Source organism: Symphalangus syndactylus, chromosome 4, assembly GCF_028878055.3.
Source record: "Symphalangus syndactylus isolate Jambi chromosome 4, NHGRI_mSymSyn1-v2.1_pri, whole genome shotgun sequence".
Classification (NCBI taxonomy): domain Eukaryota; kingdom Metazoa; phylum Chordata; class Mammalia; order Primates; family Hylobatidae; genus Symphalangus; species Symphalangus syndactylus.
In genome coordinates this window covers 73,983,893-74,008,178 of record NC_072426.2, presented here as the reverse complement: position 1 = coordinate 74,008,178, position 24,286 = coordinate 73,983,893, and the positions used below count along the sequence as shown (strand labels likewise).

At 35.8% G+C, this 24,286-nt stretch overlaps 1 protein-coding gene across 1 annotated transcript in view; it reads right to left on the bottom strand.

Moving 5' to 3' along the window:
* Nucleotides 1-24,286, bottom strand: part of CCDC7 (coiled-coil domain containing 7) — a 434,096-nt gene that overhangs the window by 4,259 nt on the left and 405,551 nt on the right. Inside the window, 1 exon segment of the mRNA XM_063637339.1 lies at nt 1,948-2,181. Within this exon segment, the coding sequence (XP_063493409.1) occupies nt 2,135-2,181 (47 nt within the window). The 3' untranslated portion in view covers nt 1,948-2,134.

Sequence of the window (24,286 nt, the reverse complement as noted above, 5' to 3'; positions counted from 1 at the left end):
TCTTTCAAAGACCCTAGACCCTATTCACATTTGCCCTGATTCTGGCCTAATTTGAGCTAATTAGAGTCATTGGTTGAAACTGGCATCCCCTGCTCAATATTAAGGGTTATCCTGCTATCCTGAAAAAGTATTACATTTTACTCCAAAGCTCAGTTGAAAGACTATTCCTGCTCCTACTTCTCCAGGGAGCTATTTTTAGTTGAACCAGTCTAATGACTGATTGGATCATTGGTAATTCTGGAGTTGCACAGTTCAATATGGGAGCCACAAGCCACATGGATTATTTATGTTTAATCAAATGTATGTAAAATTAAAAATCTAGATTCCCGGTCACACTACCCACATATAAAGAGCCCAAGAGCCACATATGACTCATACCTCCCATACTGTAGGGCACAGGTGTGGAATATTTTTATATCACAAAACATTCTACTGAAAAGTGCTGAGAAGAGGAGTCATAATTGCCATGAAAAAGATGGTCTAGGAGGAGGACCATTTAAATGAAGCCAAGATAGCTTGAATCTATAAACTGGGTCTCCTCTGCCAGTAGCTACAGGACCTGGATTAAAAAAAAAAAATCAACTGCAACTATTTGCATATGGGCTTGGGCATTAGTTTATTTCCCTTGTATCCTCTTTAAACAATAAGCTCCATGGTTCTCAACTCTGGCTGAGTATTAGAATCACACAGAGAATCTGGTTTAATTGGTCTGGGGATGCAAGGCAGAAAATTGGTAGGTTTTAAAAGCCCCAGGTGAGTTCTATTTTGTATTTAGGATTGAAAAGTACTGATTTAGAAAATGCATTACCTCATTTAATCAAACAAGTATCTACAAAGGCAGAGCTTCAGTCAAAATAAAACTTCCTCCATGTTTTATAGAAAAGCCTGCTGAATCCCAGACTTAACTAATGGGAATTAAGATACAGCTAGCATTGTTATCCAGGTAGTTCATAGGGACAAAGTGAGAAGCTGGATTGGATCTAGTTTAGATAACCCTAACAATCACCATCCATTGCAGGTAGTCTTCTATACTAAACTAAAACTATAAAAATAATTATAGAAAGAAACATAAAATCTACTTTATTCACAACCCAATTATCGGCAACTTGCAATAACAATTCTGCTATTCATTTCTGCATATATTCTCTCCAAAACCCTCACCAGAGTTATTAATATAGTTCACATTTATGTTACCTCTGGGATCTTTCACAGTTTTAGAGAATAATTGATCAGTAGGGAATAATTTCTCCATTTATTTTCTCTTGACAGTTTCATTATGTTGAATTCATGATTTTTTCTAACCATATAAATTGTTCATTTTTCATTACTATATAAAATGTAAATAATATCTTTACAATGGGAGACTATAAAGGATGGAAACTATTTCAGTCATTTTATTTCACTTTATTTTATTTGAGTAGAAATCCAATTTTCTTTATTATTTTTTGGCAGAAACATAACTCCAGAATATTTAGATTAATATTACTGATCATTTCTCTGATTCTTGCTGGGGAAAAATAGGAAAATTTAAGGCATAAAAGAATATTCTGCAAGTCTAAATATTTATGTCAGTGATAACCCAGATTGGGTTTAGGACAATTTTATAGCCAATAATATTTATGCTCTTCAGGGGATAGTAAAAATGCAGTTACAAATAATATTTCAGTGTTATAAAACATTTGATTGGTAAGAATCACATCTTTAAAATTATTAGCAGTTGTATTTTGTGCCATTACCAATTCTAAAAAATATGCTTAACACATATCAGGTTATTGTCACATATTTTTTACATCTTTTCCTTTTTCTAAGTTGGTTATGCATTGTTCAAAAAATTAATATTTTGAATAGGGTGAATATTTTTATTATTTGTGATTTAAAAGATAATTGCATAACTTTTTTAAAATTGAAAAGAAAAGTAATAAAGTAATTTGAAACTTTCAAACTCACCACTGCCTGGTCAGGCCTTCTGTGATCTGGGCCTACCCTGTTGATCCACTGTATTTCCGGCTGTTTTTCAATAAGCACCGTCCACACGAGTCAGTGTTATTTTCAAAAGGCTTCTATACTTGCAATTTCCTTCCCTGCATTTCTGAATTTGTCATGTTGCTTATCTTGCTCAGAATTTCCTTCATTCTCAAAAGTATGGGTGTGGTACAGATTTTCGGGTAGCAGCATGTAACACTTTAAAGAAAAGTTATGTGTTAATTGAAAAAAAGTTTAATTTTTCTCTAGTTGGTACAATTTTTATTGTATATGATATCATGGAAAACAGAATATATGAGTAATATAAACAATGAAAATGGAAAGTAGTATATAAATCTACCTACCTATTGTTTTTATAGAAATGATGCTGTGACATTCTCAACTTAGAGCATTATAAATATAGATAATGGTTCTCCAACTTTAGCTAGCAACCGAATCACTCAGACAACTAAACTAAAACAGATTTCTGGACCTGAACCCAGAGCTTCTGATTCAGTAGTTCTGGGGTTGGTGCCCAAGAAACTGCATTTCTTAGAAGTTCCCAGGCCATGCCCACGCTGCTAGCCCAGAGACCACACTTTAAGAAGTCTTAATGGAGACATTAAAAAAGTTCCAATTCACTGGAATTTTGTATTTTGGTATATAAAAAAATGTATATACTTAATATGCCTATCATTCTTCAAAAAATCAGTCAGTTTTAAATGAGAGGCCAATTTGTAAACCGCAAGAAAATTAACTTCGTATCAGGGAGAAAATAACAGGAAGTCCATTTTAGGCAGAAGACTCATCTTTAAGCTAATGGAAACTAAGATGGAGTCATAAAATATCTCTTGATTTCAATAATCTTTGTTGCAACATTGTTTGTTACATAGAAAAAACTGGAAACAACCAAAGTGCCTATTTAACAGAGGCTCATAAGCTATGATAGATCCAAATATAAAGGACTTAAAAATAATTTGACTGATTTGGATGTGCTGATATGGAAAGACTTTCAAGATATGATACAAGGCTACAGTAACCAAAACAGCATGGTATTGGTATGAAAACAGACACACCGACCAATGAAACAGAATAGAGGGCCCAGAAATAAGGCCGCACATCTACAGCTATCTGATCTTTGACAAACCTGACAAAAACAGGCAATAGGGAAAGGACTCCTTGTTCAATAAATGGTGCTAGGATAACTGGCTAGCCATATGCAGAAGATTGAAACTGGACCACTTCCTTAAACCTTATTAAATTAAAACCTTATTAATTAAAAATTAACTCAAGATGGATTAAAGACCTAAATGTAAAATCCCAAACTATAAAAACCCTGGAAGACAACCTAGGCAATGCCATTCTGGACATAGAATCAGGCAAAGATTTCATGACAAAGATGCCAAAAGGATAGTACTGGTATAAAAGTAAGTACATAGACTAATGGAACAGAATAGAGAATCCAAAAATAAAGCCAAATACTTCAGCCAAATGATCTTTGATGAAGCATACAAAAACATAAATTGGGAAAACAACATCCAATTCAATAAATGATGCTGGGAAAATTTGATAGCCACATGTAGAGAATGAAACTGGATCCCTATCTCTCACCATGTACAAAAATTGACTCAAGATGAATTAAAGACTTAAATCTAAGACCTGAAACCATAAAAATTCTACAAGAAAACCTACATAAAATTCTTCTGGGCATTGGCCTAGGCAAAGAATTTAAGACTAAGACCCCAAAAGCAATGATGAGTGGATAAAGAAAATGTGGTGAGGATATATATGTGTGTATATATGTGTGTGTGTGTGTGTGTAGATATGTTGGTGTGTGTAGATATATATTTTATTTATATATGCACATACATATGTGTGTGTATACACACACACATACACACACACCATGGAATACTACTCAGCCATAAAAAGTAATGAAATAATGTCTTTTGCAGCAACTTGGGTGGAACTGGAGGCCATTATTCTAAGTGAAGTAACTCGAATCGGAAACCAAATACCACATGTTCTCACTTATAAGTGGCAGCTAAGCTATGGGCACACAAAGGCATACAGAGTGGTATAATGGACACTGGAGGCTCAGAAGGGGAGAGGATGACAGGTGGGTGAGGGATGAAAAACTACCTATTGGGTATAATGCACACAACTCAGGTGATGGGTGCACAAAATCCTAGATTTCACCACCATACAATTCAGCCAGGGGACAAAAGACCACTTGTACCCCCACAAAGCTATTGAAGTAAAAAGAGAGTTAAGTTGAAGAAAAGATGTGTGATTTCTTTTAATAAATAATAATAAATATACATTTTATATTAAATTATATACACATTTATGTTAATACATTTATATATCTTTATAATTGAATATAATTATATATGTATGTATAAAAAATATATATATATGACTTTCAGCACAGGATGCATATTACTCTAAACAGGTTTTTTCTTTATATTATACAAAAAGCTTGAGACTAGTTACCCTTTGAGACAGGATTTGGTGAAGGAAAAGTGATTTTAATTATTAATTGTATACTTTTCTATATCATTTGCATTTTAACCATGTATATATGCATTATTTCTCATTTAAAAATATCAAAAATTCATACCTGCTACAATGACTATCATAAGAAAGACAGACAGCCGGGCGCGGTGGCTCACGCTTGTAATCCCAGCACTTTGGGAGGCCGAGGCGGGCGGATCACGAGGTCAGGAGATCGAGACCACGGTGAAACCCCGTCTCTACTAAAAAAATACAAAAAAAAAAATTAGCCGGGCGCGGTGGCGGGCGCCTGTAGTCCCAGCTACTCGGAGGCTGAGGCAGGAGAATGGCGTGAACCCGGGAGGCGGAGCTTGCAGTGAGCCGAGATTGCGCCACTGCACTCCAGCCCGGGCGATAGAGCGAGACTCTGTCTCAAAAAAAAAAAAAAAAAAAAAACAAAACAAAACAAAAAAAAAAGACAGACAATAACAAATGATGGCAAGGACATAGATAAATGAGAACACTCACACAGTGCTGGTGGGATGGCAAAATGGTACAGCCACTTTAAAAAGTAGTGTGGCAGCTTCCTAAAAATTAAATATAAATTTCCTACACAACCCAGCAATTCCACTAATAGGTATATATCCAAGATATATGAAAATATATATCCACAAAAAGAATGGCACATGAATGTTCATAGCAGCGTCATTCAAAATAGTCTAAAAGTGAAAACAATCCAAAGGCCCACCAATTGGTGAATGGATAAACAAAATGTGGTACAGACTATTCCATTAGTAGAAAAGAATAATGAACGGAACAAAGCTGGATGGAGAATGACTTCGATGAGTTGAGAGAAGAAGCCTTCAGACAATCAAACTACTCCGAGCTAAAGGAGGAAGTTCAAACCCATGGCAAAGAAGTTAAAAACCTTGAGAAAAATATAGATGAATGGCTAACTAGAATAACCAATGCAGAGAAGTCCTTAAAGCACCTGATGGAGCTGAAAAACACGGCATGAGAACTACATGACAAATGCGCAAGCCTCAGTAGCTGATTCGATCAACTGGAAGACAGGGTATCACTGATGGAAGATCAAATGAATGAAATGAAGTGAGAAGAGAAGTTTAGAGAAAAAAGAATAAAAAGAAATGAACAAAGCCTCCAAGAAATATGGGACTATGTGAAAAGACCAAATCTACATCTGATTGGTGTACCTGAAAGTGACGGGAAGAATGGAACCAAGCTGGAAAACACTCTGCAGGATATTATCCAGGAGAACCTCCTTAATCTAGCAAGGCAAACCAACATTCAAATTCAGGAAATACAGAGAACGCCACAAAGATACTCCTCGAGAAGAGCAACTCCAAGACACATAATTGTCAGATTAACCAAAGTTGAAATGAAGGAAAAAATGTTAAGGGCAGCCAGAGAGAAAGGTCAGGTTACCCACAAAGGGAAGCCCATCAGACTCACAGCGGATCTCTTGGCACAAACTCTACAAGCCAGAAGAGAGTGGGGGCCAATATTCAACATTCTTAAAGAAATGAATTTTCAACCCAGAATTTCATATCCAGCCAAACTAAGCTTCATAAGTGAAGGAGAAATAAAATCCTTTACAGACAAGCAAATGCTGAGAGATTTTGTCACCACCAGGCCTGCCCTAAAAGAGCTCCTGAAGGAAGAACTAAACATGGAAAGGAACAACCGGTACCAGCCACTGCAAAAACATGCCAAATTGTAAAGACCATCGAGGCTAGGAAGAAACTGCATCAACTAACGAGCAAAATAACCAGCTAACATCATAATGACAGGATCAAATTCACACATAACAATATTAACCTTAAATGTAAATGGGCTAAAAGCTCCAGTTAAAAGACACAGACTGGCAAATTGGATAAAGAGTCAAGACCCATCAATGTGCTGTATTCAGGAGACCCATCTCGTGTGCAAAGACACACATAGGCTCAAAATAAAGGGATGGAGGAAGATCTAACAAGCAAATGGAAAACAAAAGAAGGCAAGGGTTGCAATCCTAGTCTCGGATAAAACAGACTTTAAACCAACAAATATCAAAAGAGAAAAAGAGGGCCATTACATAATGGTAAAGGGATCAATTCAACAAGAAGAGCTAACTATCCTAAATATATATGCACCCAATAGAGGAGGATCCAGATTCATAAAGCAAGTCCTTAGAGACCTAGAAAGAGACTTAGACCCCCACACAATAATAGTGGGAGACTTTAACACGCCACTGTCAACATTAGACAGATCAACGAGACAGAAAATTAACCAGGATACCCAGGAATTGAACTCAGCCCTGCACCAAGTGGACCTAATAGACATCTACAGAACTCTCCACCCCAAATCAACAGAATATACATTCTTTTCAGCACCACACCACACCTATTCCAAAATTGACCACTTAATTGGAAGTAAAGCACTCCTCAGCAAATGTAAGCATAGAAATTATAACAAACTGTCTCTCAGACCACAGTGCAATCAAGCTAGAACTCAGGATTAAGAAATTCACTCAAAATCGTTCAACTACATGGAAACTGAACAACCTGCTCCTGAATGACTACTGGGTACATAACGAAATGAAGGCAGAATTAATGATGTTCTTTGAAACCAACGAGAACAAAGACACAACATACCAGAATCTCTGGGACATATTCAAAGCAGTGTGTAGAGGGAAATTTATAGCACTAAATGCCCACAAGAGAAAGCAGGAAAGATCTAAAATGGACACCCTAACATCACAATTAAAAGAACTAGAGAAGCAAGAGCAAACACATTCAAAAGCTAGCAGAGGGCAAGAAATAACTAAGATCAGAGCAGAACTAAAGGAGATAGAGACACAAAAAACTCTTCAAAAAATCAATGAATCCAGGGGCTGTTTTTTTGAAAAGATCAACAAAATGGACAGACCACTAGCAAGACTAATAAGGAAGAAAAGAGAGAAGAATCAAACAGATGCAATAAAAAATGATAAAGGGGATATCACCACTGATCCCACAAAAATAGAAACTACCATCAGATAATACCATAAACACCTCTACGCAAACAAACTAGAAAATGTAGAAGAAATGGATAAATTCCTCGACACATACACTCCTCCCAAGATTAAACCAGGAAGAAGTTGAATCTCTGAATAGACCAATAACAGACTCTGAAATTGAGGCAATAATTAGTAGCTTACCAACCAACAAAAGTCCAGGACCAGATGGATTCCCAGCCGAATTCTACCAGAGGTACAACGAGGAGCTGGTACCATTCCTTCTGAAACTATTCCAATCAATAGAAAAAGAGGGAATCCTCCCTAACTCATTTTATGAGGCCAGCATCATCCTGATACCAAAGCCTGGCAGAGACAAAACAAAAAAAGAGAATTTTAGACCAATATCCTTGATGAACATCAATGCAAAAATCCTCAATAAAATACTGGTAAACCGAATCCAGCAGCACATCAAAAAGCTTATCCACCATGATCAATTGGGCTTCATCCCTGGGATGCAAGGCTGGTTCAACATAAGCTTATCCACCATAAGCTTATCCACCATGATCAATTGGGCTTCATCCCTGGGATGCAAGGCTGGTTCAAATCAATAAACGTAATCCAGCACATAAACAGAACCAATGACAAAAACCATATGATTATCTCAATAGATGCAGAAAAGGCCTTTGACAAAATTCAACAACGCTTCATGCTAAAAACTCTCAATAAATTAGGTATTGATGGGACGTATCTCAAAATAATAAGAGGTATCTATGACAAACCCACAGCCAATATCATACTGAATGGGCAAAAACTGGAAGCATTCCCTTTGAAAACTGGCACAAGACAGGGATGCCCTCTCTCACCACTCCTATTCAACATAGTGTTGGAAGTTCTGGCCAGGGCAATTAGGCAGGAGAAGGAAATAAAGGGTATTCAATTAGGAAAAGAGGAAGTCAAATTGTCCCTGTTTGCAGATGACATGATTGTATATCTAGAAAATCCCATCGTCTCAGCCCAAAATCTCCTTAAGCTGATAAGCAACTTCAGCAAAGTCTCAGGATACAAAATCAATGTGCAAAAATCACAAGCGTTCTTGTACACCAATAAAAGACAAACAGAGAGCCAAATCATGAGTGAACTCCCATTCACATTTGCTTCAAAGAGAATAAAATACCTAGGAATCCAACGTACAAGGGATGTGAAGGACCTCTTCAAGGAGAACTACAAACCACTGCTCAATGAAATAAAAGAGGATACAAACAAATGGAAGAACATTCCATGCTCATGGATAGGAAGAATCAATATCGTGAAAATGGCCATACTGCCCAATGTAATTTATAGATTCAATGCCATCCCCATTAAGCTACCAATGACTTTCTTCACAGAATTGGAAAAAACTACTTTAAAGTTCATATGGAACCAAAAAAGAGCCCACATTGCCAAGTCAATCCTAAGCCAAAAGAACAAAGCTGGAGGCATCAGGCTACCTGACTTCCAACTATACTACAAGGCCACAGTAACCAAAAGAGCATGGTACTGGTACCAAAACAGAGATATAGATCAATGGAACAGAACAGAGCCCTCAGAAATAATGCCTCATATCTACAACCATCTAATCTTTGACAAACCTGACAAAAACAAGAAATGGGGAAACGATTCTCTATTTAATAAATGGTGCTCGGAAATGGGGAAATGATTCCCTATTTAATAAATGGTGCTGGCTAGCCATATGTAGAAAGCTGAAACTGTATCCCTTCCTTACACCTTATACAAAAATTAATTCGAGATGGATTAAAGACCTAAATGTTAGACCTAAAACTATAAAAACCCTAGAAGAAAACCTAGGCAATACCATTCAGGACATAGGCATGGGCAAGGACTTCATGTCTAAAACACCAAAAGCAATGGCAACAAAAGCCAAAATTGACAAATAGGATCTAATTAAACTAAAGAGGTTCTGCACAGCAGAAGAAACTACCATCAGAGTGAACAGGCAACCTACAAAATTGGAGAAAATTTTTGCAATCTACTCATCTGACAAAGGGCTAATATCCAGAATCTATAATGAACTCAAACAAATTTACAAGAAAAAAACAAACAACCCCATTGAAAAGTGGGTGATGGATATGAACAGACACTTCTCAAAAGAAGACATTTATGCAGTCAAAAGACACATGAGAAAATGCTCATCATCACTGGCCATCAGAGAAATGCAAATCAAAACCACAATGAGATACCATCTCACACCAGTTAGAATGGTGATCATTGAAAAGTCAGGAAACAACAGGTGCTGGAGAGGATGTGGAGAAATAGGAACACTTTTACACTGCTGGTGGGACTGTAAACTAGTTCAACCATTGTGGAAGTCAGTGTGGCGATTCCTCAGGGATCTAGAACTAGAAATACCATTTGACCCAGCAATCCCATTACTTGGTATATACCCAAAGGATTATAAATCATGCTGCTATAAAGACACATGCTCATATATGTTTATTGCAGCACTATTCACAATAGCAAAGACTTGGAATCAACCCAAATGTCCAACAATGATAGACTGGATTAAGAAAATGTGGCACATATACACCATGGAATACTATGCAGCCATAAAAAGGATGAATTCATGTCCTTCGTAGGGACATGGATGAAGCTGGAAACTATCATTCTCAGCAAACTATCGCAAGGACAAAAAACCAAACACCACATGTTCTCACTCACAGGTGGGAATTGAACAATGAGAACACATGGATACAGGAAGGGGAACATCACACAACAGGGCCTGTTGTGGGGTGGGGGGAGAGGAGAGGGATAGTATTAGGAGATATACCTAATGTTAAATGACGAGTTAATGGGTGCAGCACACCAACATGGCACATGTATACATATGTAACTAACCTGCATGTTGTGTACATGTACCCTAAAACTTAAAGTATTAAAAAAAAAGAATAATTTGCTGATACATGATAAAACATAGATGAATCTTGAAAACACTACACTACGACCTCTTGTCTGGCATGTAAAGAGCTTAGAAGTCATCTGTTCCATTCACATAGTAAGAAAAAAGCTGACCAAACTTAGATCCATAGGAGAATTGAGGTCACAGAGCAAACCACTGCCCCCAACACTAAAGAAACAGATGAGTAGATACAGAGAATCAAAATTTACTAGCACAGAAACTGTAAAAATTATAAAATATTTAGAAAGAAATATAACAAGAAGGGACAATGCCTTTTTCAAAAAAAATTGTAATTATAACTGTTGGCTACTTATAACGAGACCTGAAAAAAGTATTGAGACATAGCAATATCATTTACTATATTAAAATATCAAATTCCAAAGTATATTTATATATATACATGCATATATATTATATAATGCTATTAAAATCAGAAATTTTGAGAGCTAAAGAAATACATTTATATTTAATAAATAAATTCTAAAGATTGAAGATGAAGTGTTCAAGAACTAAAATGAAAAGAAACTGAACTCCTGTTGTAGAATATATACAAAACTCTGGATTAAAGAGTTAAGGCGAAAAAATACAATTTAAATTAGAAGAATAATTAGGAAAATATGTTTAACCATAATGATAGTAAGAATCATAGGAAATCCTGAAGCTTAAAACTTAAAAGAAAAACATGTCAGATTACTCATTCTTATAGATGTCAATGGGAAAAGAGGTAAAAAATGATATCAAAAGAGAAGTAAAGAAGGGAATGCACTTGCAGTAGTGGCAGAGTAGTTCACATACAGCACAACTTCCACAGCTTTGTGTGTAACCACCAAATAAACCTTGAATTCTATCTCAAATCATGCACAGAAATCAAGATGAATCACGTACCTAAATCTTAAATCCCAAAGTATAAAGCACCTTAAAGCACACATAGGAGAATAAGTTTGTGACCTCAGTGATGGCAAATAAATTAGTAACCATTAAAGTGAGCTCGATAATTAGACTTGATCAAAATTAAAAACTTCGCACATAAAAAGACAGCATTAAGCAAACAAGCATGCTATGAATGGAGAAAAAGTGTTTTAATACATATAGCTTATAATAGATTTCCCTGCAGAATATGTAAAGAACTTTTACGTTAATATTAAAATGACAATCAAATAAAAGTTGAGTATATTTTTTCTAAAAGCAGATACACAAAAAGAAGGTATACAAAGGATACACAAATGATGAAAATGCATGTAAACAGTATTCACCATTAGTCATCAGTGAATAGCAAGTTAAAGCCACAGTGAGATACTCCTATTATACACACACACACACACACACACACACACAGACACACACACACGAGAATGGCTAAAGTTATAAAGTGACAATACCAAATGTTGATGAGAATGTGCAGTAACTCTTATTGCTGGTAAGAGTGTAAAATGGCACAACTACTTTGAAAAACAGTTTAGCAGTTTTTTCCTATAAGGAGTGTGTACTAATAGAACTTGATTAGAAAGGAGTATGAGGAAACGTTCTTAGAGTGATGGCAATGTTCTGTTACATAATCAAATTGTGGGTTACACAGCAGCAGGCATTGTCCAAACTCACCTGTTATAATAACTAAGATTCATTCCTCCATGTAAATTCAACTCCAGAATGAGAACTACAAATAAATATTGAGCTCTAGTTATATGTTTGGTTTTCATCACTGTATGGCTTGGTAATCCTTTTTGTGCATTTTAAGTTTAAGCAAACAAGCAAACACATTAATGGTAACAGCCACCATGTTTTCCCATTATTGGAAAAGGTAAGTTTAAATATGGAAAGGGAAATGAGAAGATTAACCCTGTAGTATATTGAATTAGAGTTGAAAATATCTGCATGAACCTACAGGTTTATACAAACGCACACATCCTTTAGCTGTTTCTGCTCAGAGAACCTAAAAGCAACGACACATTGATAGGAATGAGCACATCTAGCACCCAAATCTTCATTTCTAAATATTATTCTCCATTAAAATAAATCAGGGATCCTTTAAAAAGAGAATTATTCAATGGCTGACATAAATGGAAAATGCAAAATCATAAAACTTCTAGATGACAAATCTAAGTGTCCTTGGGTGTGTCAATGACTTTTTAGATATAACACCAAAGGCACAATCCATGAAAGAAATAATTGATAAGCTAGACTTCATTAAAATGAAAAATGTCTGCTCTGTAAAAACATTAAAAGAGAATAAGCCACAGAGAAAATATTTACAAAAGACATATCTGATAAAGAACTGTTATTCCATATATACAAAGTGTTCTTAAAACTTAATTATTTGAGAAAATGAACAAATCAATTTAAAAATAGTTGAGGGTACTCTGTGTTTTTTTAATGCCAACAATTTATTAAAAAAGACAAAACAAGCTGTGAAAATGTAGGTAAAAAGAGATTAAAGAGATTAGCCATCGAAGTAATTAATGGTACCAATGGATTATAACTAGTTGAACAAAATAAAATCCATGAGCTCTGCTCATATGAAATTAAAAGAAGGAAGAAAAGGAGGTGGTGGCGAGGAAAGGAGAGAAAAAGGGAGAAGGAAGCAGAGGGAAGAAAAAGGAAAAGCTATTTCCTTCAATAGAATGGCAGCTGATAAAGGTAAAAAGAATGATCATGTTAGAAAATTGCAATAGATTTTTTAAAAAATTAATGGGTGAGTTTATAGGAAACTCACCCATAGATAAACTTACCCATAGACAGTCTCACCTTTAGAATAGTCTCACTCTTAAAGACTATTCACATAGTCTCTAAGTATCTTTCCCAAATTACCTATTACTTATAAAAGTAAAAAAAGTACTTTACAGTAGAGAAACATAATAGACACCATTACAATCTAATGATCAAAATTGCCATCACAATATTTTGAAAAAATATAACCCATTGAGAAGGACACAACATTACAGCTGGGATACTCCTCCCAAAGATGTATAACCTGAAAGTAACCATGAGAAAACTTCAGATAAAACCAAATTGAAAAATATTCTACAGACTAACTGGTGTTAAAAATATGAAGGTCAAGACACAAAAAGAAATATAAATTAACTATTCCAGATTAAGAGAGACTAAAAAAGCACCACAAATTTAGTGCATGGTCCTAGATTCAATCCGAGTCCAAAAAAAATCTATAAAGGACATTATTATGACAAATGCAACTTGAAAATGGATTATGGATTAGATGGTAAGTTGAGTCAATGTTAAATTTCCTATTTTTGGTAATTGTGTTGTGATGATATATTATCATTTCTTAAGAAATACTAAAGTTTTATGGGTAAAGAGACATTATGTCTCTAAGTTACCCCTCTACAGTTCAGAAAAAATGTTTTATGTATTAAATATTGATCATGTTTATAAATATATGTACATAATGTTTATAATACATACATATACATATGAACATAAAAAACATTATAAAGCAAAAAGCACAGAATAAAACTGAATAAATTCTAGAAGGGATTGGAATCCCTTCTAGAATTCTTTCAGTTTCTCTGTAAACTTGAATTGATAGAAAAATCAAAAGATTTTTAAAACCCTATTATACAAAAAGCTTCTATGAAACAAAAAAAGGCAACTAACAGGAAAATGGGCAAAGAATATAAGTAGGCAATTCACAGAAGAAATTAAAATAGAAATAATAGTAAGTCTATTGTTACTAAATAGAAATAATTCTCATTAAAGATAAAACTGTGTGTTTATATTGTTTATTTTTAAAATTATTTTAAAAATTTTAGTAAAGCATACATTACATAAAGTTTACCATTTTAACCATTTTTAAGTGTACAGTTTAGTCGCGTTAAACACATTCACACTGCTATGCAACTATCATTACCATCTACCTCCAGAACGTTTTTTATCCTGCAAAACTGAAACTCTCCCCATTAAACATTAATTCCTTATCTCCTACCCCCAGTTCCTGGCAACCGTCATTCTACTTTTTGTCTCTATAAATTTAGCTACTATAAGTACCTTATGTGAGTGTGATCATACATATTTATTTCTTTGTGGCTGGCTTATTTCACTTAGCATAATGTCTTCAAGATTCATCCACGTTGTAGTATGTGTTGGAATTTCCTTCCTTTATTCAACTGAATCATATTACATTGTATGTATATACCACATTTTGCTTAATTATTCATCCATCAGCTGACACTTGGGCTTCCTCTACCTTTTGGCTATTTTGACAAATGCTGCTATAAACACAGGTGTACAAATATTTGTTCCTGTTCTACTCTTTTGGGTATATAAATGAAAGTGGAATTACTGGATCATGTGGTAATTCTATTGTTAATTTTTTGAGAAATCACCATACTGTTCACCATAGAGGCTGTGTCATTTTCCACTTCTACCAGCAGTATATAAGGATTTGAATTTCTCCACATCCTTACCAACAGTTGTTATTCTCTTTCTTTCTCTCCTCTCCCCAACCCTCTCCTTTTTTCTTCTAGTAATGGCCATCCTAATGAGTATGAAGTGGTATCTCATTGTAGTTTTGATTTGCATTTCCTTAAGGATTAGTGATGCCATTTTTATGTCTTCTTCAGAGAAATGTCTGTTTAGATTTTTTGCCCATTTTATAATCAAGTTATTTGTTTTTGTGCTGTTGAGTTGTAAGTGTTCCTTATAAAATTAGTATATTAGCTCCTTATCAGTTATATGGTTTGCAAATTTTTTTTTTTTTTTACCAGTCAGTAGGTTGCCTTTTCATTTTGTTAATTGTTTTCTTTGCAGTGTGGAAGGTTTTTCACTTGACACAGTCTTATTTATTTATTTATTTTATTTTTTAGCCTGAGCTTTTGGTATAATATACAAAAAAATCACTGCCAAAGTCGGCATCAAGGATCTTTTCTCCTATGTTCTCTTCTAGGAGTTTTATAGTTTCAGGTCTTATATTTAGGTCTCCCATCCATTTTGAGTTGATTTTTGTGTATGGTGTAAGATAAAAATTCAATTATATTTTTTGCATATGGAAATCCAGTTTTCCTAGCACCATTTATTGAAGAGACTATTCTTTCCCCACTGCATATACCTGGAGTCCTGGAGTCCTTGTCAAAAATTAATTGATCATTGGGTCTGGTGTGGTGGGAGTTCAAGAACAGCCTTGGCAATGTAGCAAGATCCTGTCTCTACAAAAAATTTTAAAAATAGCTGAATGTGGTGGTGTGCACCTGTAGTCTTAGCAATTTGAAAGGCTGGGGCAGGAGGATTGCTTGAATCCAGGAGTTAAAGGTGACAGTGAGCTATGATCATGCCACTGCATTCTAGCCCAAGTGACAAAGTAGGTCTCTGTCTCAACAACAAAAAAATAGTTTACCATAAACATTTGGATTTATTTCTGGTTTCTCTGTTCCATTGGTCTGTGTTTCTGTTTTTGTGCCATTACCATACGACTTTGATTACTATAGCTTTGAAATATAATTTTAAATCAGGACATGTGATGCCTCCAATTGTTTTTACTTTTTATCTGTAACTGCTTTGTCTATTCAGGGTTTTTCTTCGTGGTTTCATACAAATTTTAGGATTGTTTTCTATTTATGTGAATAATACCATTGGAATTTTGATTGGTATTTTGTTAAGTCTGTATTATTGCTTTGAGTAGTATGAACATAACAATGTTAATTATTCCCATCCATGAACACAGAATATTTTGCCATTTATTTGTGACTTCTTCAATTTCTTCCATCAATGTTTTTTTTCTAGTTGTCAGTGTGCAAATCTTTCACCTCCTTGGTTAAATTAATGCTTAGGTTTTTTATGCTATCATAAATGAAATTATTTCTTTTAAAGTTTCTTTTTCAGTTAGGTCATTATTTGTTTGTAGAAATGTATCTGATTTTTGTATGTTGATTTTGTATCCTGCAAAGTTAGCACTTACGTAATGAAGTCTTTAGGGTTTCCTATATATACGATCATGTTGTCTTCAAACAGAGTATTTTCTTTCTGATTTGGTTGCAATCCAAATTTGTTTGATTGTCCTTGATAGTACTTCTAGTACTGTGTTGAACAAATAGAACTGGTGAGAGTGGACATTCCTGCCTTGTAGCTGATCTTAGTGAAAAAGTTTTAAGGTGTTCTCTGTTGATTATGATGTTAGCTGTGGGTTTTTTTTTTATTATTATACCTTAAGTTCTGGGGTACATGTGCAGAACGTGCAGGTTTGTTACATAGGTATACACGTGGTTTGCTGCACCCATCAACCCCTCATCTACATTAGGTATTTCTCCTAATGCTATCCCTCCCCTAGCCCCCCAACCCCTGAAAAGCCCCAGTGTGTGATGTGCCCCTCCCTGTGTCCATGTGTTCTCACTGTTCAGCTCCCACTTATGAGTGAGAACATGCAGTGTTTGGTTTTCTGTTCTTGTGTTAGTTTGCTGTGAATGATGGTTTCCAGCATCATCCATGTCCCTGCAAAGGACGTGAACTCATTCTTTTTTATGGCTGCATAGTATTCCATGGTGTATATGTGCCACATTTTCTTTATCCAGTCTATCACTGATGGGCATTTGGGTTGGTTCCAAGTCTTTGCTATTGTAAATAGTGTTGCAATAAACATATATGTGCATGTGTCTTTATAGCAGAATGATTTATAATCCTTGGAGTATATACCCAGTAATGGGATTGCTGGGTCAAATGGTATTTATAGTTCTAGATTCTTGAGGAATCACCACAGTGTCTTCCACAATGGTTGAACTAATTTACAGTCCCACCAGCAGTGTAAAAGTGTTCCTATTTCTCCACATCCCCTCCAGCATCTGCTGTTTCCTGACTTTTTAATGATTGCCATTCTAACTGGTGTGAGATGGTATCTCATTGTGGTTTTGATTTGCATTTCTCTAATGACCAGTGATGATGAGCTTTTTTTCATATGTTTGTTGGCTGCATAAACGTCTTCTTTTGAGAAGTGTCTGTTCATATCCTTTGCCCACTTTTTGATGGGGTTGTTTTTTTCTTGTAAATTTGTTTCAGTTCATTGTAGATTCTGGATATTAGCCCTTTGTCAGATGGATAGATTGCAAAAATTTTCTCCCATTCTGTAGGTTGCCTGTTCACTCTGATGATAGTTTCTTTTGCTGTGCAGAAGCTCTAGCTTAATTAGATCTCATTTGTCAATTTTGGCTTTTATTGCAATTGCTTTCGGTGTTTTAGTCATGAAGTCTTTACCCATGCCTATGTCCTGAATGGTACTGCCTAGGTTTTCTTCTAGGGTTTTTATGGTTTTAGGTCTTATGTTTAAGTCTTTAATCCATCTTGAGTTAATTTTTATGTAAGGTGTAAGGAAGGGGTCCAGTTTCAGTTTTCTGCATATGGCTAGCCAGTTTTCCCAAAACCATTTATTAAATAGGGAATCCTTTCCCCATTGCTTGTTTTTGCCAGGTTTGTCAAAGATCAGATGGTTCTACACGTGTGGCATTATTTCTGAGGCCTCTGTTCTGTTCCATTTGTCTATATATCTGTTTTGGTACCAGTACCATGCTGTTTGGGTTACTGTGGCCTTGTAGTATAGTTTGAAGTCAGGTAGCATGATGCCTTCAGCTTTCTTTTTCTTTTTTTTTTTTTTTTGCTTATGATTGTCTTGGCTATGCAGGCTCTTTTGGTTCCATATGGAATTTAAAGTAGTTTTTTACAATTCTGTGAAGAAAGTCAATGGTAGCTTGATCGGGACAGCATTGAATCTATAAATTCCTTTGGGCAATATGGCCATTTTCACGATATTGATTCTTCCTATCCATGAGCATGGAATGTTTTTCCATTTATTTATGTCCTCTCTTATTTCCTTGAGCAGTGGTTTGTAGTTCTCCTTGAAGAGGTCCTTCACATCCCTTGTAAGTTGGATTCCTAGGTATTTTATTCTCTTTGTAGCAATTGTGAATGGGAGTTCATTCATGGTTTGACTCTCTGTTTGTCTGTTATTGGTATATAGGAATGCTTGTGATTTTTGCACATTGCTTTTTTATCCTGAGACTTTGCTGAAGTTGCTTATCAGCTTAAGGAGATTTGGGGCCGAGATGATGGGGTTTTCTAAATATACAATCATGTCATCTGCAAACAGAGACAATTTGACTTCCTTTTTTCCTAAGTGAATACCCTTTATTTCTTTCTCTTGCCTGATTGCCCTGGCCAGAACTTCCAACACTATGTTGAATAGGAGTGGTGAGAGAGGGCATCCTTGTCTTGTGCCGGTTTTCAAAGGGAATGCTTCCAGTTTTTGCCCATTCAGTGTGATACTGGCTGTAGGTTTGTCATAAATAGCTCTTATTATTTTGAGATACATTCCATCAATGCCTAGTTTATTGAGAGTTTTTAACATGAAGGGCTGTTGAATTTTGTCAAAGGCCTTTTCTGCATCTATTGAGATAATCATATGGTTTTTGTCATTGGTTCTGTTTGTGTGATGGATTGCGTTTATTGATTTGTGTATGCTGAACCAGCCTTGCATCCCAGGGATGAAGCCGGCTTAATCGTGGTGGATAAGCTTTTTGATGTGCTGCCGGATTTGGTTTGCTAGTATTTTATTGAGGATTTTTGCATCGATGTTCATCAGGGATATTGGACTGAAATTTTCTTTTTTTCTATTGTCTCTGCCAGGTTTTGGTATCAGGATGATGCTGGCCTCATAAAATAAGTTAGGGAGGCTACTCTCTTTTTCTATTGTTTGGAATAGTTTCAGAAGGAATGGTACCAGCTCCTCTTCGTACCTCTGGTAGAATTTGGCTGTGAACCCATCTGGTCCTGGACTTTTTTTGGTTGGTAGGCTATTAATTGCTGCCTCAATTTCAGAACTTGTTATTGGTCTGTTCAGGGATTCGACCTCTTCCTGGTTTAGTGTTGGGAGGGTGTATGTGTACAGGAATTTATCCATTTCTTCTAGGTTTTCTAGTTAATTTGCATAGTGGTGTTTATAGTATTCTCTGATGGTAGTTTGTATTTCTGTGGGATCGGTAGTGATATCCCCTTTATCATTTTTTATTGCATCTATTTGATTCTTCTCTCTTTTCTTTTTTATTAGTCTGGCTAGTGGTCTATTTATTTTGTTGATCTTTTCAAGAAAACCAACTCCTGGATTCACTGATTTTTTGAGGGGTTTTTCATGTCTCTCCTTCAGTTCTGCTCTGATCTTAGTTATTTCTTGTCTTCTGCTAGCTTTTGGATTTGTTCGCTCTTGCTTCTCTAGTTCTTTTAATTGTGATGTTAGGGTGTCAATTTTAGATCTTCTCTGCCTTCTCTTGTGGGCATTTAGTGCTATAAATTTCCTTCTACACACTGCTGTAAATGTGTCCCAGAGGTTCTGGTGTGCTCTGTCTTAGTTCTCATTGGTTTCAAAGAACATCTTTATTTCTCCCTTCATTTCGTTATTTACCCAGTAGTCATTCAGGAGCAGGTTGTTCGGTTTCCGTGTAGTTGTGTGGTTTTGAGTGAGTTTCTTAATCCTGAGTTCTAATTTGATTGCACTGTGGTCTGAGAGACTATTTGTTATGATTTCCCTTATTTTGCATTTGCTAAGGAGTGCTTTACTTCCAATTAATTGGTCAATTTTAGAATAAGTGCAATGTGGTGCTGAGAAAAGTGTATGTTCTGTTGATTTGGGGTGGAGAGTTCTGTAGATGTCTATTAGGTCTGCTTGGTCCAGAGCTGAGTTCAAGTCCTGGATATCCTTGTTAATTTTCTGTCTCTCATTGATCTGTCTAATATTGACACGGGGGTGTTAAAGTCTCCCACTATTATTGTGTGGGAGTCTAAGTCTCTTTGTAGGTCTCTAAGAACTTTCTTTATGAATCTGGGTGCTCCTGTATTGGATGCACATATATTTAGGATAGTTAACTCTTTTTGTTGCATTGATCCTTTTACCATTATGTAATGCCCTTGTCTCTTTTGATCTTTGTTGGTTTAAAGTCTGTTTTATCAGAGACTAAGATTGCAATCCCTGTTTTTTTTTTTTTTTTTTTTTTTTTTTGCTTTCCATTTGCTTGGAAAATATTCCTCCATCAGCTGTGGATTTTTCATAGATGGCCTTTGTTATGTTGAGGAACTTTCCTTCTATACCTATACTATTAAAAGTTTCAATAAAGAAAGAATGCTGAACTTTGTCAAATGCTTTTTCTGTGTCAACTGGGATCATCATGGGGGATCATCTGAGATTATCCTATGAATGTGATGTATCACATTGACTAATTTACCCATGATCAACCAGCCCTACATGTCAGCAATAGATTCCACTTGCTCATGATGTTCAATTTTGTTGTTGTTTTCAATTAAGTTTGATAATGTCTAATTGTTGTTGTTGAATTCAGTTTGATAATGTTTAATTGAGCATTTTTGCATCAATGTTCATCAGAGATATTGCTCTGTAGTTTTCTTCTCCTATGGTGTCTTTCTTTGGCTTACGTCTCGAGGTGATGCTGGCCTCATAAAACGTGTTTGAAAATACTCCTTCTAGTGCTATTTTTTTTGGAAGAGTTTAAGAAGCACTGATAATTCTTCTGTGAATGTTTCGTAGGATTCAAATGTGAAGGTGTGAAGTTGTGAAGCCACCTCAAAAGGTTGTGACGCTTTTAATTACTTATTCAACCTTTTTATTTGGTATTTGTTTGTCTAAGCTTTTTATTTCTTCCTGATTTGATCTTGGTAGCTTATAATTTTTGAGGAATTTATTCATTTCCTTTAGGTTATCCAATTTGTTGGCATATAGTTTTTCATATTAGTCTCTTATGATCCTTTTAATTTCTTTGGTATCTACTATAATGTCTTCATTTCATTTCTGATTTTATTTGAGTTTTTCTCTTCTTTTCTTAGTTTGCCTAGCAAGAATTTTGTCTATTTTATTTTTTTCAAAAAAAGCAACTCTTGGTTTTATTGATTTTTTTTCTATAGTTTTTCTATTCTCTATTAGATTTAATTCTGGTCTAATCTTTATTATTTCTTTCCTTCTGCAAACTTTGGCTTGTTTTTCTTTTTCCAACTCCTTGAGGCATAACATTAGGCTATTTATTTGGAATCTTTCTTCTTTAATAATGTGGTCATTTATTGCTATAATCTTCCCTCTTAGAATTACTTTTGTTGCTTCCCATAGATTTCGATACGTTGTGATTCTATTGTCATTTGTCTCAATATATTTTTAAGTATTGCTTTTGATTTCTTCTTTGACCTACTGGTTGGTTGTTCAGGAGCATGTTTTAAAATTTCTACATATTTGTAAATTTTCAAGATTCCTTTTGTTTTTAATTTCTAATTTCATACCATTGTTTTCAGAAATAGTATTAGGTATATTCTTGATCTTCTTGAATTTGTTAAGACTTGTTTTATGGCCTAATATATGGTCTATCCTTAAGAATGTTCCATGTGCACTAGAAAAAAATGTATGTTCTGCTGCTGTTGGATGGAAAATGCCGAAGGTCTTTAGTTTAATTAAGTTCTATTTGCTAATTTTTGTTTTTATAGTGGCTTCCTTGGGGAGACTGTCACCTGCAGATATTGTCTGCAGGTATTAGTTGGGCAAAGTGCAGTGGCTCTCGTTCTGGGTAGGCACAGTAGTGGAGTCCATTCCTCAGTGTAAAGGACTTTAAAGATCCTTCTGTTCTAGTTTCCCCATAGTAGTAGATTTACCTGAAGGCATCTCTCTTGGTGTTGAGCCTGACACAGGCCAGAGGCAGCCAAGCAGTGCTGTGTTACAGGGAACAGGTGCTCAGAGTGGCTGTGGAGCTGGGGTCTGGGGTCAGTGTCTTGTTGAACTGCCAGGGCACCTGTGGTGTAGGTCCAGGTTTATTCTTTTAGGTATGGGTGATGCACCTCTCCCACAAGGCCAAGTACTGTGACTCTGAGGCACTTCCCAGTATCTCAGGCCCAGGATCAGGCATGTTGGTGACTCATCCTGGGCGTTAGGGTTCAGCAATGGCATGGCTCTGGGAAGGAAGAGGTTTTCCAGAGGTTTAGGCCCTAGTGAGCAGGGTACAGTTGCAATTCAGGCTACAGAACCAATAGGACACAGTGGCAATTCATGCACCAAGAACTCTAAGCCCTGGAGTAATGGGACACAGCAGTGGTGCAGGCTCTGTGAGGTCAGGTGCAGTGACAGCAAGGTCCAAGAATGATGGGGGCACATCTGTGGCTTTGGCCCTGGGGGGTGTGCAGCAGTGCAATGTTGGCTTCACTCCTAGGGAGGTGGGGCACCTCAGCAACTCAGGCTCTAGAGGGCTTTCCCAATCCAGGGAGGCAGGGTGCTGTGCATGTTCAGTCCAGAGGGTAGGGTGATCAGATCAGATTAGTGTTTCTCTAGGAGGCTGGCCTATGCCTATTTTAAAGTTGAGTTCTGTTGTTGTGATTGAGTTGTAGGAGGTCTCTACATATTCTGGATTATTAATACCTCATCAGATATGTGATTTAAAAATATTTTCTCCCATTCCGTGGTTTGCCTTTTTACTCTTGATATTTTCCATTGATGACTGAAAGTTTTTAATTTTGATAAATTCTAACATGTCTATTTTTTTTGGACAGTGTGTTTGGTATCATCCAAGAAGTCATTGCCAAATCCAATATATGGTTTTCTCCTATGTTTTCTTCTAACAGTTTTAAAGCATAGCTCTTAGTTTTAGGTTTTCAGTTTACTTTGAGTTAATTTTTGTATGTGTAAGATAAGGGCACAACGTCATTATTTTGCATGTGGATATCTAGTTTTCTCAGCATCATATGTTGTAAAGACTATTTTTTTCCATACCGATTAGTCTTAGCACTCTTGTAAAAAATCATTTGACTATGTATGTGAGGGTTTATTTCTCAGCTCTCTATCCTATTCCATCAAACTATGTGTTTGTCTTTAGGCCAGTACCATACTGTTTTGGTTATTGTAGTTTTGCAGTAAGTTTTGAAATTATGAAGTGTAAGTCTTTCAATTTTGTTCTTTGTCAAGATTATTTTGACTATCAGGTCCCTTATAGGGACAGGGTCTCCAACTCCTGGTCTGTGGCCTGTTAGGAACTGGGCCACACAGCAGGAGGTGAGCAGTGGGTGAGCAAGGGAAGCTTCATCTGTATTTACAGCTGTTCCTCATTGCTGGCATTACCACTTGATCTCTGCCTCCTGTCAGATCAGTGGCAGCATTAGATTCTCAAAGGAGCACAAACCCTATTGTGAACTGCATATGAGAGGGATCTAGGTTGTGTGCTCCTTATGAGAATCTAATACCCGATAATCATCACTGTCTCCCATCACCCCCAGATGGGACCACCTAGTTTCAGGAAAACAAGCTTAGGGCTACCACTGATCCTACATTATGGTAAATTTTATAATTATTTCATTATATATTACAGTGTAATAATAATAGAAATAAAGTGCACAATAAATGTAATGCTCCTGAATCATCCTAAAATCATTCCCCTACCACCATTCCATGGAAAAATTGTCTTCCACGAAACCGGTCCCTGCTGTCAAAAGGGTTGGGGACTGCTGCCTTAAGATTCTGTATGAATTAAAAAAAAAAAACTTACATTTTTCTGTAAAAAAAGTATTTGGGATTTCAATAGAGATTGCACTGAATCCTTAGATCACTTTGATTGGTACTGACATCTTAACAATATTATTTAATATTCTTAATATTTCCAATGCATGAAAAGTCTAGTTCTGGCTTAGGTGCTTGGAAATAGGCATTTTATGCATTTACTAGCAGAACTATTAGCTATAGTAATTTGAAACGTTTGCTAATATCTATTAAAATTAAAATGATATATACCTTTATTGCACCAACCTCACTTACATGTCCTTTTTTATAGAAATGCAATCACTGTGATATAAATATATATGAACAATGGTATTTATTGCACCATTGCTTGTAGTGGCAAAAAACGATGATAAAATGT